Source organism: Macaca thibetana, chromosome 3, assembly GCF_024542745.1.
Source record: "Macaca thibetana thibetana isolate TM-01 chromosome 3, ASM2454274v1, whole genome shotgun sequence".
Lineage (NCBI taxonomy): Eukaryota > Metazoa > Chordata > Mammalia > Primates > Cercopithecidae > Macaca > Macaca thibetana.
The window spans coordinates 8,305,445-8,319,880 of record NC_065580.1 but is presented as its reverse complement, the minus strand read 5'-3'; the positions used below and the strand labels follow the sequence as shown (position 1 = coordinate 8,319,880).

At 59.0% G+C, this 14,436-nt stretch overlaps 3 protein-coding genes across 5 annotated transcripts in view; 2 read left to right on the top strand and 1 right to left on the bottom strand.

Moving 5' to 3' along the window:
* Nucleotides 1-226: 226 nt before the first annotated feature.
* LOC126951631 (uncharacterized) lies at nt 227-4,041 on the top strand. Its single transcript, XM_050785932.1, has 4 exons — nt 227-1,234; nt 2,583-2,699; nt 2,854-3,118; nt 3,901-4,041. The coding sequence occupies exons 1-4, from the start codon at nt 1,146-1,148 to the stop codon at nt 4,039-4,041; spliced, it is 612 nt and encodes a 203-aa protein (XP_050641889.1). The 5' UTR covers nt 227-1,145.
* Nucleotides 4,042-4,100: 59 nt separating this feature from the next.
* Nucleotides 4,101-8,112, top strand: ASIC3 (acid sensing ion channel subunit 3). 3 transcript variants are annotated; one of them, XM_050785954.1, is made up of 11 exons: nt 4,101-4,778; nt 5,459-5,609; nt 5,836-5,963; nt 6,112-6,301; nt 6,387-6,443; nt 6,521-6,668; nt 7,170-7,261; nt 7,343-7,422; nt 7,525-7,596; nt 7,775-7,833; nt 7,932-8,098. In XM_050785954.1, the coding sequence occupies exons 1-11, from the start codon at nt 4,245-4,247 to the stop codon at nt 8,008-8,010; spliced, it is 1,590 nt and encodes a 529-aa protein (XP_050641911.1). In that variant the 5' UTR covers nt 4,101-4,244; the 3' UTR covers nt 8,011-8,098. The 3 variants fall into 3 exon arrangements, with proteins under 3 accessions (XP_050641911.1, XP_050641910.1, XP_050641909.1); XM_050785953.1 differs by having other exon boundaries at nt 7,912-8,044; XM_050785952.1 differs by lacking the exon at nt 7,775-7,833 and having other exon boundaries at nt 7,932-8,112.
* A 1,079-nt stretch (nt 8,113-9,191) lies between these two features.
* Nucleotides 9,192-14,436, bottom strand: part of CDK5 (cyclin dependent kinase 5) — a 126,380-nt gene continuing 121,135 nt past the window's right edge. The window contains exons 2-13 of the mRNA XM_050785912.1: nt 13,198-13,331; nt 12,462-12,550; nt 12,297-12,364; nt 12,125-12,185; nt 11,969-12,025; nt 11,143-11,238; nt 10,922-10,996; nt 10,666-10,762; nt 10,417-10,486; nt 9,786-9,846; nt 9,590-9,670; nt 9,192-9,472 (exon numbers count right to left, since the gene is read on the bottom strand). Of these exons, the coding sequence (XP_050641869.1) occupies nt 9,386-9,472; nt 9,590-9,670; nt 9,786-9,846; nt 10,417-10,486; nt 10,666-10,762; nt 10,922-10,996; nt 11,143-11,238; nt 11,969-12,025; nt 12,125-12,185; nt 12,297-12,364; nt 12,462-12,550; nt 13,198-13,234 (879 nt within the window). The 5' untranslated portion in view covers nt 13,235-13,331 and the 3' untranslated portion in view covers nt 9,192-9,385. The remainder of the gene's footprint in view (nt 9,473-9,589; nt 9,671-9,785; nt 9,847-10,416; nt 10,487-10,665; nt 10,763-10,921; nt 10,997-11,142; nt 11,239-11,968; nt 12,026-12,124; nt 12,186-12,296; nt 12,365-12,461; nt 12,551-13,197; nt 13,332-14,436) is intronic.

Genomic DNA, 14,436 nt, shown 5'->3' with positions numbered 1-14,436 from the left:
TCTGCCAGAGTCATTGGGCTGCAATGGGCAGAGGCAGAGTTCCCCACTCTGTTCTCCCTTTGCCCAGACCCCTCCAGACCTCTCAGAGACATTCTGGCCAGTGTCCCTGCCCCACCCAGCAGCCTCAAGTTGGCCAGGCCCAGGGAGTTTTTAAAAATCAGGGTCTGGAAGTGGGCCTGGGAATTCAAACCTAAGGCTCTTCCCACACCCTTGCTAGGACTTCACTTCTCTAGACTGGGGACTGACTCCCTCTCCTGTGTCCCCACTGCCTCACTGGACCATGGGAGAAGGAGCCTATCAGCTGGCTCACCCCGGAACCCACAGTCCCCGTCTTCCAAACAGCCTCCCTCCCTTCTCCCTGCACAGTGAACACAGTCCCGATTTCTAGATTCACCCCCACCCCTAAGGGACACAGGCCTCACAGGGCCCAACACTTGGGTCAGGGTAGGAGGGACGGGGCCACAGTGGCCAGTTCCCACGAGAGGCGCCAGCCTGCCTGGCTGTCTTCCACCGACCCTGCCCTGTGTGCCTGGAGTCTTTCACCCACTGAGATCGTGGACCAGCCTCCATCTACACCAAGAACACCCAGCTCTGAAGGAGATGGGAGGGGCCGATGCCCACCTGAAGCTCTCAGCTTCCTGCCCACAATGCTGACAAGTACAGAACTAAATGGAGCAACTACTGCAGAATCCAGTACAGAATTGGTCCAGGAGGGCACGGCTGTGGACAGGCCAGCGCCCCCTGCAAGTTCTGGGAGGCGCATCTTGGGAAGGCAGACATCCCGAGTGACGGGCGCCTGTGGCCCCGAGGCTATGGATGGGGGGCTACGCTTCAGCTGGCTTCTGAGGGGCCTGGAAAGGCACAGAAGTAGGGCCTTGGCTGAACTGGCACCCAGCAGGACCTTGTGTCCCTGCACTGCTGCAGATGCACCAGCCCTCCCCACCTTGGTGCCACTGTCACTTCCTACTGGGATCCTTCCCCCCATCCAGTGACACCCAGGCTGTGGGACTACACGGGGCCCTGCTCCCCTGGGCAGGAGAAGAGGTGGTGCCTGCGGTGCACCTTCACAGCCAGCCAAGTGTACGAGATATATCCTGTGTAAAGAAGGATGGTACCCTCTTTCAGGGGTGTGGTGCAGTGCGCTGATGGTGCTGCTGGGAGGCCATCCTGGAAGAGGCAGCAGTGGCTCAAGTTTGTGTGCAGGAGCCAGAGTGGGACCCACAGGCTCTTGTGGGTATGGTTTAGAACTAGATGGTGCTTTGGGTACAAGCCATCCAAAAGCCCCAGGCCCACATCCACCCTGATTTGATATCCCACTTCCTGACAGATCAGAGGCTATGTCTCTAGGCAGTGGAGGCTCAGGAGCAGAGTCTGGGGCTGGTTCACAGCTAAACCTCTCCCTAGGGCAGCCCAGAGTAGGGCCTTCGCTTCTGGCGAGTCCACAAGCCCTGCCGGGGCCCTGCTTGTTGGCCTGACCCCTCCCTCACCAGGCAACCAGCCAAGGCGATTTCTGCTTCACCCGCTCAGTCACCAGCCTCAGGCTGCCCACGATGCCTCTGACACCAGATTTGTATCTTCTGGCTGGCTTCTCCAAATGCAGCCCTTTACCCGCCCCCTAGAGAAGAGCGAAACCTCACAGCTAGTCCAGCTGGAAGAGCTAGATTGCAAGAGCCATGCCGTCTTCCTAACGTCGCCTCGGCCTTAGCTCCACGGTGGAGAGCGGGAGCCTAGCTGTGCTTGATGGTGAATGCCTGTTTTGAGAGTGTGAGTGGGATCATCTACGGTACAATACTTGCAAAGCACAGCACTGTGGCTCTGGGGAACTGGAACGCCTGTGCTGTAACCATGGTACTCAGTCCTTCCAAAGTGTTTATTAATCAAGCACCTGTCATGTGCCATTGAGCCCACGATGGGGAATGAGGACCGTCCCTTCCCCCATGAAGCTTGTGTCCTGTTGGGAGGACAGACAGGTGGCCCAGCAGTTGCAGCATGGTGTGTGCACACATTTGGTTGGTGGAACCATGTTTCTACCACTCATGGTCAAAAAAAGCCCACCAAAGTCAGCCTGGCGACCTCAGGTGCTTTTTTGGGCAAAGATAGATAGAACAGAAATAAATTTTAGTAAAATGGCCGGGCGCGGTGGCTCAAGCCTGTAATCCCAGCACTTTGGGAGGCTGAGACGGGCGGATCACGAGGTCAGGAGATCGAGACCATCCTGGCTAATATGGTGAAACCCCATCTCTACTAAAAATACAAAAAACTAGCCGGGCGAGGTGGTGGGCGCCTGTAGTCCCAGCTACTCGGGAGGCTGAGGCAGGAGAATGGCGTAAACCCGGGAGGCGGAGCTTGCAGTGAGCTGAGATCCGGCCACTGCACTCCAGCCTGGGCGACAAAGCGAGACTCCGTCTCAAAAAAATAAAATAAAATAAAATAAAATAAAATAGTAAATTAATGGAGATGAGCCGGCTTTCCCACAGGTCTACAAGGAATGTCACCTCACTCCCAGATACATGGGGGCAGATGACCATTTAGCCAAATGCAGAGTGTGACACTGATGAGGACTGCCTGGCTCTCCTCCCCAGGTCCAGGGCTTCCTCCTGGAACCTCAGGTGTTCCTGGGCTGGCCCCTGTGGCCCTGAGCTGGGCAGCACCTCATCTCCAGGACCATGGATCAGCACGGTGTCCTCATCCCACTTCAGGTCAGCTGGCACTAGCTTGCACTACGTAACACAGCCTCCTGGAGGTCTCTGCCCACCCTCTGGGAGCCTGCCCCCACCCCCAACCCGTTACCTTCTCCCCTGGATCATTGGAAGCATCTTAGGTCAGATAATACGCTGGCTCTGCCCTCTGCAGGCTCGCTGTCTCACACCATGGACACAGTGACTCTAGAAAAGCCCCATGCAAAGCAGGCCTGCTCCCACATTACTGGTGGAAGTGCACAATGGCATGTCTCCTGTGGGGGAAATTCAGTGTCATCTATCAGATTACCAACCCAGCTGTCTCTTGGCCCAGCAGTCATCCTGGGAGTTCACATCTGTGTGATGATACGGCAACATTGTTTGTAATGGAAAGACTGGAGACCCCCAGTGCATCAGTGGGGCAGTCATTCAATAAACTGGTGTGTGCACATACTGGGTGGTATGCAGCCCTTTGGAAAAATGAAGGTTTTCCAGGTCCTGGATATAGCAGTGTAAAATGAGAAATCACAGAATACCCATGTTGTACCCGGGAGGGTGGCAGGTGGGCATCCGTGGTACCCAGGACAGTGGCAGGTGGGGCACCCATGTTCTACGTGGGGTGGCAGGTGAGCCCATAACCATTGTAGAGGCCAACATCCTCAACAGGAGGGCCTAAGTGTGGGGAGGTAGGCTCTGACTCCCTAGGGAGAGAGGGACACTTAGGAAACAGACGGGCCCTGGAAGTGGGACGTGAAGAGTGCCCTGGCCATCCAGTGTAGGCTGAGATGGTGGGGGCACAGAAAGAAGAGATTGGCCGATGCCAACCTTCCAACCACTTCCAAGTTTGGCCAAGAGCCAGCTCTGGTCTTTGGGAAGGAACAGATGATCCTGGGTAAAGCTAGAGGGAAGGCCGGAGAGGCAAAAGGAGGGAGGAGCTAGGCCAGGGGTCAGCGACCGACCCTCGGGGCCGGTGTACAGGGGCTGCAACTCGGAGCCTAGGGGGCCTCCAAGGCACCTCTAGGCTCAATTTACCCCTGGACTTCCCTCGAGCTTTCCCTGGGATCACTATGATTTCCTCCTGGCAGCTCTCGTCTTGGACAGCCATGCCCCCCTCCATGCTGCACTAATGGCTCAGCCTGGGGCCCCAGGGACCTCCCCTACCCCCCAGACTGCTCTGCCGGCCCCCTTTCCTCCCTCACTGCTGAAACCCAATCCTCTGCAGCAGCGCCGGCTCAGCACCACCTCAGCACCGCTCCGCAGCCCCTGCCTGCCACAGTCAGCTGTGCCCCACCTGGTCTGCTGCGGAGTCCCCAGCCCAGTGTCTAGCCCAGTGGAGCCACCGCCTGTTCCTCGGGAAGGTTGAGTGGGACCTGACCAGCCAGGTTACCTCCTCCAATCCTGTCAGGCTAGTGCCTCCCTGCCTCCCAACCTTGGCTCTCTCCTACCCTCTCCTTTCTTCTCCTTACCTGGCCCCCTGAATCCTATCTTAGCCCCCTCAGCCCCCTGACTGACCCTCTCTCGCTCCTTCCAAGCCTCTGTAGCTGGCCCCCCTCCTGGGTTCTGGCCATGAAGCCCACTTCAGGCCCAGAGGAGGCCCAGCGGCCGGCCTCCGACATCCGCGTGTTTGCCAGCAACTGCTCGATGCATGGGCTGGGCCACGTCTTCGGGCCAGGCAGCCTGAGCCTGCGCCGGGGGATGTGGGCAGCAGCCGTGGTCCTGTCAGTGGCCACCTTCCTCTACCAGGTGGCTGAAAGAGTGCGCTACTACAGGGAATTCCACCACCAGACTGCCCTGGATGAGCGAGAAAGCCACCGGCTCGTCTTCCCGGCCGTTACCCTGTGCAACATCAACCCGCTGCGCCGCTCGCGCCTAACGCCCAACGACCTGCACTGGGCTGGGTCTGCGCTGCTGGGCCTGGATCCCGCAGAGCACCCCGCCTTCCTGCGCGCCCTGGGCCGGCCCCCCGCACCGCCCGGCTTCATGCCCAGTCCCACTTTTGACATGGCGCAACTCTATGCCCGTGCTGGGCACTCCCTGGACGACATGCTGCTGGACTGTCGCTTCCGTGGCGAACCTTGTGGGCCTGAGAACTTCACCATGGTGAGCTGACCTCCCTACCTGTCCTGCCAGGGACCCAGAGAGCCGAGCCGTCCCTGCCCAGCACCCACAATCCCCTAGCCAGCGTAGACTCCCCCAAAGCCAGGGGACTTCTTCCTTCCTACCAGCCACGGACTCCCCACCCCCCAATGCCACTCCGTGCAGCCCAGGAAGCTGTCCTCCTTGGGGCTGTCTCTGTTTCCCAGCCCGGGGGGAGCATGTGAGGCCACACTGACCCTGGCTGGCCCTAGGCCTGAGGTCTGGCCCATGGTGGCCCTGCTACTGGGGCTGGAGGTCCTCCCTGGTGGGACCATTCTGGGGCAGAAGACCCCTGTCTCTGCCAGGAGGGGGTCTTGCTTTCCCTCTACCTTTTCAACATACTGCCAGCCCTGGAGGACAGCCACAGGGGCCCGTTTCCTTTCTCCCAGTCTCCAGAGAAACACGGAAAACCTGGAGGCTGTGCCCTGGGCTTTGGTGGGGACTGGCGGGGAGGAGGAGTTGGGTCGATGGGCTCCCAAGAGCGTCCTGCAACATGTGCCCACGTGGAGCGTGGGGCTGGGGGCATTGAGATGTGGGCTTCAGTGTTCAAAGAAGAGACGCAAACATACCATGAGGTGGGGAGAGGTCCCATGACCACGTGCTTGCCTGGGGGAGGTGGCCATCACCCTGTCTGCCCGCCCCAGATCTTCACACGGATGGGAAAGTGCTACACATTTAACTCTGGTGCCGATGGGGCAGAGCTGCTCACCACTACTAGGGGTGGCATGGGCAATGGGCTGGACATCATGCTGGACGTGCAGCAGGAGGAATATCTACCTGTGTGGAGGGACAACGGTAGGGAGCACATGAATGAGGCTGGGGGAGGGCATGGATGGGGTGCAAAAGGCTAGGGGAAGGAGAGGAGGAGAGGAGGCATCAGGGTGTTCCCCCAGAACCTGCGAAAGGGGCTGGGCTGGTTCATCCCTGTCCTGGGGAGAGGGGGCTGCAGTGAGAGGTCTTGTCTGGTTGGGCAGGAGACCTGACCACAGGGTCTCAGGCCTCATAGGTCCGTCTCCGACAGAGGAGACCCCCTTTGAGGTGGGGATCCGAGTGCAGATCCACAGCCAGGAGGAGCCGCCCATCATCGACCAGCTGGGCTTGGGGGTGTCCCCGGGCTACCAGACCTTTGTTTCTTGCCAGCAGCAGCAGGTACCCTCCCATGTGCCTCTACACCCATTATTCAAGCCCACACCACCACGGGCCCTAAACCCTCAGCTCCTCAGACCTGCCCAGGGGCCTCTCCCCAGCTGACCTCTCACGCTCTCTGGGAAGTCTCCTTAACCCTGTCCCCCCACAGCTGAGCTTCCTGCCACCGCCTTGGGGCGACTGCAGTTCAGCATCTCTGAACCCCAACTATGAGCCAGAGCCCTCTGATCCCCTGAGCTCCCCCAGCCCCAGCCTTCCCTATACCCTAATGGGGTGTCGCCTGGCCTGCGAAACCCGCTACGTGGCTCGGAAGTGCGGCTGCCGAATGATGTACATGCCAGGTGAGGGGCTGGGGTCTTCGTCCCATGGTGGGCAGGGCCCAGAGAGCTGGGGCTGCTCCTGAAGCCATCTCCCCCGCACCCGCAGGCGACGCGCCAGTGTGCAGCCCCCAGCAGTACAAGAACTGTGCCCACCCGGCCATAGGTAAGGGCAGGGCTCCCCCACCTCCCGTCCGTCCCGCTCCGCCCAGCTGGCGGCTGACGCGGCCCGGTGGCCCGCAGATGCCATGCTTCGCAAGGACTCATGCGCCTGCCCCAGCCCGTGCGCCAGCACGCGCTACGCCAAGGAGCTCTCCATGGTGCGGATCCCGAGCCGCGCCGCCGCGCGCTTCCTGGCCCGGAAGCTCAACCGCAGCGAGGCCTACATCGCGTGAGCTGTGCGGGGCGGGCGGGCTCCTCCGCGTGAGCTGTGCGGGGCGGGCGGGCTCCTCCGAGCCGGGGGCTCCCGACGGGGCGGAGCGGGGCAAGCCGGAGCTCTCATGCGCACAGCGCGGGCGGAGGCAGCCTCCGCAGCCTCACTGGCTCTGGGGCTCCGTGCTGGTTGCTTAACCTTTCTGCCCCCCGGGGGATGCTGACGCCCCCTCCCAGGGACCTTTTTTTCCTTTCCTTTTTTAATCTTTACTTTTAAAAAATGGAGATGGCGGGGGATGGGTAGAGGGGGTCTCGCTATATTGCCTAGGCTGGTCTCAAACTCCTGGCCTCAAGATCCTCCCTCCTCATCCTCCCAAAGTGCTGGGAGTACAGGTGTAAGCCACCGTGCCTGGCCCCTCCCAGGATTCTTGAAAGGAGTGGGAGAACCCACAGCTGCTTCTTGCCAGCAGTGGGCACCAGGCGGTGGCCAATACACATTTGAGGCCTTTCTTGTCCTCAGGGAGAATGTGCTGGCCCTGGACATCTTCTTCGAGGCCCTCAACTACGAGACCGTGGAACAGAAGAAGGCCTATGAGATGTCGGAGCTGCTTGGTGTGTGTGCAGGGCCCCCAGGGCTGGGGAGGTGTGGGCAGGCAGGTGGCTGTGAGTTGAAGGGTGACCCTGTCTCCACAGGCGACATTGGGGGCCAGATGGGGCTGTTCATCGGGGCCAGCCTGCTCACCATCCTCGAGATCCTAGACTACCTCTGTGAGGTGGGCCAGGGCCCCCACTGCAGGGGGTGGGAGGTGGGAATCAGGGCCCCTAGGATGAGGGGGCAGGCGTACACTGCCACCTCCCATCCTGCTTGCCTCCAGGTGTTCCGAGACAAGGTCCTGGGATATTTCTGGAACCGAAGGCACTCCCAAAGGCATTCCAGCACCAATCTGGTAACAGCCCCTCTTCTGGAGCCCCTGCCAGCTCCAAGGGTTCTAGGCCCCACCCCTGAAGCCTAGAACACCATCCCACCCCAGCTGAGGAGAAACAGGCAGGAGGGTGTGCAGTGACCTTGACTGGTCCCTGGGAGGAGGACCACTCCCCACCTCTGACCCTCTCCTCCTCCCACAGCTTCAGGAAGGGCTGGGCAGCCATCGAACCCAAGTTCCCCACCTCAGCCTGGGCCCCAGGTAACACATAGTGGCCCCCTAAAATCAAGGGAGGGCAGGGACAGGCGCAGGGCAGTGGGTGTGCTGGTTCCCACCCAGCCCTCTGCTCTGTTCCGAAGACCTCCCACCCCTCCTTGTGCTGTCACCAAGACTCTCTCCGCCTCCCACCGCACCTGCTACCTTGTCACACGGCTCTAGGCCTGCTGTCTGTGTCCTCGGAGCCCCACCCTGACATCCTGGACATGCCTAGCCTGCACGTAGCTTTTCCATCTTCACCCCAAATAAAGTCCTAATGCATCAGCCTCAGGTGTTTCTCTTACAGGGCAGAGACTAGCCAAGCCAAGGTCAGCCCAACTCAGGCATCGGAAGTCCTCTGCCAGCCATCATCCAGCTGGAGGTGGCTTCTGAAATGTGGAGCTGGGCCCATGAACCCCCATGAATCTCTAGGGAAGAATGGTAGCAAGAGGTTATCAGTCCTTTGCAGCTCAGTGTGAGTGAGTTTAGCCGACTGACATCTTAGAGAGAAGGGAGGACAGGTATCTTCCAAGCCCAGGCTTAGGTGTGAGCGCAGAATCACAGTCAGCAATAAAGGTATAACTGGAAGAGAGCTCTGCCCAGAGCCCAGCAAGAAGAGGCAGCGAGAAGACAGGGAGTGACTCCACTTTCAAGACCACCTGTGTCCTGCCTTATATCCTGACTCCTTTCCCACATTTGGGACCAAGTGTGGCACACAGCCTGTCTCCATACCAACAAGTTCTGTCTCCCAGCCTCCCCACAAGAGCTAAAGGCCTAAGGCTTGAGACGGTGGGGGTGGGGGTGGGGGTGAGGGTTGGGGGAGCTCTCCCTTCCCCTTCCTGCCAATAAGGACACACCAGGCCCCAGCCATAGGCCCAACTTCCCTCTCTTTCACTGTACCCCAAACATTGGGAAACTGACAAATAGGGAGTGGGAAGGGGTGTTCCTGATGGAACCATATCTTTCGGGCTCTCCTGTGTCAGCCTGCAGGCCTGGGTATGGGGGGATGATGAGGGAAGGGACAAGAGGATCCACCTGAGATATGGAGAACCACAAGGACAGGCCCAGCCCTTTCCTCCCCACCCTGGCAGGGAGCCCATTCTTGCTCTTAGATACTGGCCCCCTCACTCCAAGGGACCATGTCAGGCCCTCCTGGGCAGAGGGAGGGAAGGTGGGAGGGAGGGGTGTGCAGTGACAGTGCTGCCCTGTCCCAGGGGTGAGGGGTGAGGGTCATGGCCTCTTAAAGTAGAAGAGCAAGGTGCTGTCTTTGAGCCAGAAGCAGGGTTGCGGCCAGCAGTAACAGAGCAGAGACCCCTCCAGCTCATGGCCCCTGTAGAGCCACTTGACCACCACATCAGCCAGACTGTGGGAAAGGAGCCAATTTATGAAATTAAATAAAGTCCACAAAGGGAGTGAGAAACTTAGGCTCAGGCACCCCACCCCAGCTGGGCCCAGCACAGCTGGAGCACAGTGCACGGGGCACTCCCACCATCTTGCCCCTCCCAAGAGGGGGCTTAAATAGGCCAGGCCCCAGCCTGGAGGCCGGGGATCCTGGGGCCTAGGGCGGGCAGAAGTCGGAGAAGTAGGGGTGCTGCAGGGCCTCTTCTGCTGAGATACGCTGGACAGGGTTACACTTCAGAAGGTTCTGGAGATGGGGGAAAGGAGGCAGCAGGTTCAGGACAGGTCACTGCCCAGAGCCCTGCCTTCCTATAGTCCCCTCTGGGCAAGTGTCCTGACCCACCCTCTACCCCAAGTCACCTACCTGCAGCAGGTCCCTCCCCGTGGCATTGAGTTTGGGCACGACGTTCACCAGGGATGTTGTGGCCGGGTACATCGGGTAGGGCTGTGGAAAGGCAGGGAGGGTCAGACTAGAGGTAGGGGGAGGGGGGTGGAGGCTGCTAGGAATGTGAAACAAGAGTGACCCTGATGAACCATGACCCCCCAATTCCCCATCACACCTTATAGTCTGGCAGCTTGGTCATAGAGGGCCACTGCTCCTCGGTGGGCGTCCCCAGCAGCGTGTCCACGGAGTCAAGGATCACTTGGGAAAGGGCCACAGCTGCATCTTCAGGGGCAGGGTGAGGGCCTCTTCCCCTCCCGGGGAGGATTCCTCATACCCACCACCTACTTCTCTCACCCTCCCTTTACCCTCTGGCTTGAGCTTGACAGAAGCAACCCCGGGCACGTCACTCGTACATCCAACCACGTTTCCCATGACAATCACTAACTAGTCTAACCCACATGCTGCTGTCCTAGTCCTAATGAACTGGTCCTTGCCCCGCTCCCACAAAATGTGTCCTGCTGTCTTTGGCTCCTTCATCCTGGCATCCATCTCTCACCTGGAGGGACACCCTCTTGGCTTTGCCCCCCAGGGCACACTGCCTGTCTCCAAGCCATACCTTCTCCAGTGTGTATCTGCACTGTGACAATCAGGGTGTCCAGCACCTCTGCTGTCTCCCCTTGCCCTCAAGAGAAGCCCTACAGACCCCATCACCCCACCCCACACCATCACTGCCCTCACCCACTGCACTCAAAACTCCATGGGCTGTCCCCTCCCAGAGGGCTCAAGGCAGAGGAAAACAAGGATATCGGAAGATCCTCTTCAACTGGTCATCAACATCATTGCCGGGAAAAAGAGGCCGCCCAGCATTGGCCAGCTCTGGGGGGCAGATAGGGGGCTAAGATGTGACATGTGAAGGACCCCTCACTCTGAGGTGCCCCCTGACCTTCCAGCCCCAGTCCCAGAGCCTCCCTCCCTTCCCCTAGAGGAACCCTCCAGACCCTATTTGTCAACCCAAATGGGAAAGAAGGTGCCTCTGGAGCGCCCCAGCACGTCACCTGCAAAGATGCAGCCGGCTGACCACATGTCGATGGACGTGGAGTACAGCTTGGCCCCAAAGAGGACATCCGGTGGGCGGTACCACAGTGTGACCACCTGGAGGAGACCGCCCCCCGACAGGGGACTCCCACTTAGAGGGCTGGGGAGGAGGTTTGAGGAGGAGGCTCAGAGAGGAGAGGAAAATAGTGTTTTGGGTCCTGGGGTTGGAGCTGAGGGACTCCCTCCCCCAATCCCATATCCCATCTCCTAGCTCACCTCAGCTGAGTAACAGCGGACAGGGATCCCAAAGGCTCGAGCCAGGCCGAAATCAGCCAATTTCAGCTCCCCATTCTGAGGGGAATGGAAAGGGGACATGGAGAAGGGCCTTTAAGCAGCCTTGGGACAGCACAGACTCCATCCTCCCAGTCCTCTTCCCTCCGTGCTCCCCATGCCCTGGCCCCAGGCTTCCCACTCCCCACCTTCTTCCCAAGAAGTACCCTGTTTATTAGCAGGTTCTGGGGCTTCAGGTCCCTGTGTAGCACATTGCGGCTATGACAGAATCCCAGGCCTTTCAGTAGCTGGAAGAGGAATGACTGGGAGGAGAGCAGGCAGAAGGGAGTCAGACGCCCTGAACATGCAACTGTGCCCAGCAATGGGTGGCTCCTCTCCTCACCCTGTGCTTCACTCCACCCCACCCACCTTTCAGCACTTGGTTCAGAGTGACACCATTCATTCGCCATCCAGAACCTGCTTTATACTGTACTAGGCATTAGAGGGACAAGAGTGAAGAAACTGGCCCTGGTCCCCATCTTCCTGGACCATATAGCCTAATGGGCCTTGCCAGGTGGATCCTAGATCCCGCCTAGATCCTAGCCCATGCTGATCTTCCCTTCCTGGCGGCATCTGAGTATGCACACGATACTACAGCACATAAATATCATGCTGTAGTATCATTCAGGACTGGCTCCCCTGGAACCTGGACCAAGGCATTTGGTCTTGGGCCTAGAAGAGCACCTGGCACACAGTGAAGCATTCAGTAAGTATGTATTGAATGAATGAGTGTATCTCCTTGAACCTCATTTTCTCATCTCTGAATGTAAATACTATCACTGACATCAGAGTGCCACTGTGTGGGTCAAAGACGACCACGTGAAAATGTTTGCTAAGACTGGAGGCTCCTAGAGGGCAGAAACAGGGTTTTCTCATTCTCTGACACCCCAGAGCGTCCCTGTTCAGGGCCCAAAGTTAGAGCCCAAGGAGTGCTTACACTGAATGCAGACTCTGACCCCAGCCTGAGGGGTCCCCCAACACCACTCTCCTCACCTTTACAATCTCAGGATCAAGGTCACCATTGCAACTATCAAAATACTTCTTCAGGTCCTGAAAAGGGATATGAGTGGGGGAATGGGACAGAGTTTAACCTCAGTCTGGGCCCCTATACCTTCCCAAGGCTACTGTCCCCCAAACCCCGCCTTTCACCTGGTCACAGAATTCAAAAACCAAAGTCAGCTTCTTGTCACTGTGCAGGACATCATGAAGCCTAGGGCAAAAGAAGGGCTCAGCCATGCAGGTCCGCCTGACAGACGTCCAGTGTCAGCCCCCGCCTCCCCCAAGCGGCCACACCGGCAAGGAGCACCCGCCTCCCGCACACCTGACGATGTTCTTGTGCTTGAGCTCCTTGAGTAGGCAGATCTCCCGGAGGGCAGAACTCGGCACACCCTGCATATGTGAGGGGGCCGGGTGGGCAGCAGTCAGATCCCACCCAGCCCAGGCCCTCAACCCCCTCTCCAGGCCCTATCTCAGTCCCCAGTCCTACCTCATCATCGTCATCCAGCCTCACCCGTTTCAGAGCCACGATCTCATGAGTCTCCCGGTTTTTGGCCTTGAACACTGTTCCGTAGGTGCCTAGGGGAAGGAGGTCAGGGGTCAGGGGGAGGATGCGGCACTCTTCCCTAAGCCAGGAAATGCCTCCCGGGAGGTGAAGGCAGCGTCTGAATATGCAAAGAAAGGGATTCAGGGTGAAGGTAGGTGGGTGAGCTTTGTGAGTGAGGATGTGGCAGGTGAGGAGGGAGGAGAAGGTGCCCGCAGAGGCTCCAGGGGCTCAGCAGGAGGGGCGAGTGCGGCTGCGAGGGCAAGGATGTCTAAAATGAAGGCGGTGCTCCGGAAGGGTCTGGAAATGGTGAGGAGGGGCCTGGGAGAGGACTGACGGGCTGCAGAAATATTGAGGTTGGAGGTCTGCAGCAAGAACCGAGGCTGGGGCTCGGGGTGAGGTTGTCCAAGTGGTGCTGAGGCTGGGGTGAGAAATTCAGGAAGTGTCGCGGTTGGGAGGTCGGGTCTACTGGGAACGCTAAGGTTGGAGTGAGAGCCTGCGGGAAATGCTAACACGGGGAAGACTGGTGTCTGCACGGAGTGCTGAGCTCGGGGGCCAGGGCTGCAGCCGCTGCTGAGGTCGGAGCCTGTAGGTATTGCTGACGGTAAGGGAGCCAGGGCTGCAAGGAATGCCGAAGGATCTGCAGAGGGGCTCTTGCAGGAACATCTCGAGATTCCATTACCTTCCCCAATCTTTTCCAGTTTCTCGTATTTCTGCATCGCGGCGGCCGCGGGGACCCCTGCGGGCCCTCGGTTTTAAGACTCTGGCCCCGGCGTTGCAGAGGAGGCGGCACCCGAGCCTCCAGCCCCGCCCCGCCTGGCCGCGCAGTACCTTCTGGGGCTTGTAGTTCTAAGACAACAAGGTCTCCCCGCAGTGCCCGAGACCGAGGACAAGAAGACTACAAACCCCAGCCGTCTGCGCTCACGCTCTCTGCAGCACTCGACTCCAGGGCTCCGGTTCCACCGCGGAGGCAAAACCCTGGACTTCAAGTCCCAGGGAGCAACGCGTGTCCGTTTTCCGGGCGCCCCGCCGCGGCGCCGCGGTTCCCAGTGTGCCCCGCTGTTGTTATTCCTTTTATGTGCTCCCAGCCTTCTTGAAAAGGGCTGCTCCGGGACTACGCGTTCCAGAATGCAGCGGGGATGGGGGCGGAGCGCTCTCGGTTAGGGGTTTGGGGTTTGGCGGCCTAGATCCCGAGCCTTGGCGGCCCAGCTCTGACCTGGTTGGTGGCGTTGAGTTCCCAACGGCCTCTTGACGACCTCAGCACGGGTTTCCTCCACCTCTCCCCAAGCCACCTAGTGACACCAGGATTCACTGGGGAATGCATGTGAGCGATGATGACCTCACAGGGAACAGCTGACCGCAGGGCTGGGAAGAGAACAGCTGTGCCCCTTTGAGGCTGGATTTTAGTGGAGGGACACACGCCAAAGACCCCTCTCTCTGCTGGGCCCCGTTTGTTGTCTCGGAGCCCACCCGACTCCAGCCGCTGAACTCTGACATGCTGAGAAAAGCTGGGTGGAGCCCTGGAGGTCCCCCCAGACCCCAGTCTCCGGAACGGGGCCCACTGGAGTCAGCCAGGGTGTGGCCGGCGGGTTGGTTAACCCCCTCCACAGACAAGACCACAGACCGATGCTCAACTTGCAGCAGCCTCTACCTCATCCCTTAAAGGAGTTGATTATAGATTCCCTTGCGCTGCCTCTCTAATTGTCTCATGATTGCATTCTTGAGGGCTACGGACCGAGGGAAAAGGATCCCAAACAGCACTCCTCGGCACCGGAACCAGAGTTACTGCCAAACACGTGTTAATTAACTCGTTTCTATCTGAATGCTTTTGCATACACAAGAGAAAAGAAGCGAAAAGTACATTCCTTATCTGGAAGACTTTGTGATTTCGTTGGGCAAACAAGAACTACACACAGGTCTT